This window comes from Otolemur garnettii, unplaced genomic scaffold (genome assembly GCF_000181295.1).
Source record: "Otolemur garnettii isolate 467f Iridium unplaced genomic scaffold, OtoGar3 scaffold00210, whole genome shotgun sequence".
NCBI classification, from domain to species: Eukaryota; Metazoa; Chordata; class Mammalia; order Primates; family Galagidae; genus Otolemur; species Otolemur garnettii.
Genome location: NW_003852605.1, coordinates 1,322,332 through 1,325,118, shown reverse-complemented (window position 1 = coordinate 1,325,118; position 2,787 = coordinate 1,322,332). Strand labels below are relative to the sequence as shown.

Here is a 2,787-nt window from a genome sequence, read left to right as displayed (position 1 = left end):
AACCATCAGTCTTGATTGGAACAGGAGGAGTCTATGGGAAAATTGTTTCCAGAAAAGCATATGGACTGACAGATAGATTATTTGATATGTTCGAATATTTGGAAAGATTATTGAGATCTGTTTGGCAGATCTAATAGAGCATTTGGAATAAAATAGTGAAAGTCAAAAATAAGTAAATGAGAAAAAGAGGAAGCTAACAGTATTACGGGGTGGGGTCAAATCTCTGAGGAAAGGAACAAAATCCAAGGGAATCATTTAGATCAGCAGTAAATAATCAAAATAATATGATACTAATTTTTCTATTTGATTAAAAAGTCAATGTAACTATATTGGGACAGTGGAAGATAAACTGTAAGTGATTATCTGTCATAAGAAGGTCGTAGATGGATATCTAAAATTAGTAAATTAATAAAGGTAATATAGTTATTTTATTTTACAAGTAAGGATTTATATACAGAAGAAATAGATAAAAGAGTTGACAGTGGTTGCTTTAGGGAAGAAGGACTCGTTAGTGGAGGGGCCCAAGGACCAGACTGCTGGAAACAGTCTCCCTACCCCGGGGTCCTTTGAGACTCTGCTCAGCCCTTCCCAGATGCTCTTTCCTCCTCTCCTGGCAGAGATGTCCGCTGGCGCCCTACTAAAGCCCTCCTTATCGTACAATTCACTTTCTCTTTGTGGTCTAAGTCTGCACCTGCCTTGGGCCCCTTCGGGGGGTATTTTCTTTTGGGATCCTAATACCTATCACAAGCCTGCCACTCCCAGTTGGGTTGAAGGAATAAAAAAAAAAAAAAGAATGGGGCAAGAGCGGACTTAGAGAACAGGAAACACCAAAAAGTCTCTCTCTACTTTACAAATTTCCATCAATCAGTATTTCCCGAGTGGTTCGCTGGAGCCGCTCCCTGTGTCACAAGAATCTCTAATTAGAATGGACTAAGGGCACCAACTATTGTTTCCGATTTTGCATATTTTCTGTAATTAATACGTATTATTGATGTTTTAAGCAATACTTGCGGAAGGCTTTTTACAGTTCAGTGTATAAATACGAACGGCTGGTGGAACAATTAGAGATAACCCTGAGTTACACCCTGCTTTTTCAATATTTAGGCTTTTTGAATAGCTGTCTTCCAGCTCCCTAAGCTTCCTCCCCGGAGACCTTTTCTTGCAGGGCTGTGAGAGAGCAAGTCTAGAGTAATGAAACGATGCTGAGAGCCCCAGGCTGGCTAGAAAGGGCTGCGCAGGACGGAGGGGACAGAGGGTTGGGGGAGGGAGGGAAAGGAGCAGCCGCCTCTCTGCCCGCCGCTTTCCTAGGCAGCGCCCTCCTTCTCCTTCCCTTCCATCTACCTTCTGGTGCCCGTGGTACCAGTGGACGGGGGGCGTGGGGAAGTCGCGCAGGTCCCGCAGCAGCCGCTGCCTCCGCAGGTAGAGCTTGGCGGCCTGCAGCAGCCCCAGGGCCAGGCAGAACGAGAACGCCAGGTAGAAGGGCCGCGCCCAGTGCGTCTCCAGCCACGAGGACTCCATCGCTCCGCGCAGCGCCGAACGCCTGTGATCTAGAGGGCCCAGGAGAGGGTGAGCTTTCTCCAGCGGGGATCTGGCGGAGAATCAGCCACCCCCAATCCCTGTGAGCCCTCGGCGATGCTCCTGCTTCTCGGAAGGCGGAAGGGTAGCGGGAGAGGCGGTCTCCGGGAGAGGCTGCAGGCGCGCGCCCAGGTTATAAGCCGGTACCCATCGGTGCACGCCCTTCCTCAGGACGACTGCTCACATGCTCCGGAGTGTCATATTTTAAGTGGGACAGTTTTCAATCGCGAAAGATCTTAATTTACAATATGAAATAATGCCAAGGTTAAGGTCATTGTTTTTCTATCACAGATAAGAGACTGCTATGCAAAAAGACCATCTTTTCCTCTTTGGCATTCTATCAAAATTTACCGGAGCGGGGGTTGGGGAGATGTGACCATTATACTTCTACTAGTGGTGTGCTGGTATTATTACATGGTTTGCACTTGGTTCCCACCCTATTCCAAGTGCGTCCCCACGTCCCCCAGGAGCTATTTCCAGTTGCCCATGTGAGGGCGTAGAACATTTCTTTATGCTATTGCCTGTGTTTTCTCTGTCCCTGATTGACAAAGAGCACGTTAATGGAGGCTAAAGGAATTTAGAAAATTATTTACTATGGCTGAAGACTGGTTTTTAATACTTGTTACAATTCAAAAATCTGATTCTAGAAGGAGAGCAGTGACTCCTTCCTTCTCTTGACTTTCCTGCTCAAACGTCCACTGAATTGGATTTTCTGGACCAGAGTATAGGGGGTTGGAGATGCTGTGCAAACCTGATCAGCATGGATAGTGGTGCCTCTAGGAAGAAATGAGACCCATGAGTCTCCCAGAAAACTTTCTGCATCTCTCCCAGTGCTCTTCTGACAGCCCCCTCCATGTCTAACACAGAGATAAGAAGTGAGCAAGGTCAAGGAAAGGCCTGGATAGTTACACGGCCCACAGGAAACCATACAGTTGTCTACAAACAGGGCAGTACAACGTCACTGACTTTTGACTGAAGTTACAATAACTCGGTATGGCAACATATGTCTTTGATCAATTAAAATGTGGAAATACATCATTACTTAATAATAAATAAATTTTTAATAGATAAGATATTTCTATAGATTTGTGGAGCTGGATTCCAAGACAGCATTGCAGCCCACCCATGAGGGATTCCAGAGATTTGCTCCTCCCTGACTTGCTCCTGCCCTCAGTAAACGTGCTGAGCCGTCACCGTGTCCCAGGTCCTGCA

General features: G+C 46.4%; 1 protein-coding gene across 1 annotated transcript in view; it reads right to left on the bottom strand.

The window, feature by feature from the left end:
• The window catches only part of LOC100958138 (cytochrome P450 4X1), a 28,306-nt gene extending 26,788 nt beyond the window's left edge, over positions 1-1,518 (bottom strand). Inside the window, exon 1 of the mRNA XM_003801427.3 lies at positions 1,342-1,518. Within this exon, the coding sequence (XP_003801475.1) occupies positions 1,342-1,518 (177 nt within the window). The remainder of the gene's footprint in view (positions 1-1,341) is intronic.
• Between the last annotated feature and the right edge of the window lie 1,269 nt (positions 1,519-2,787).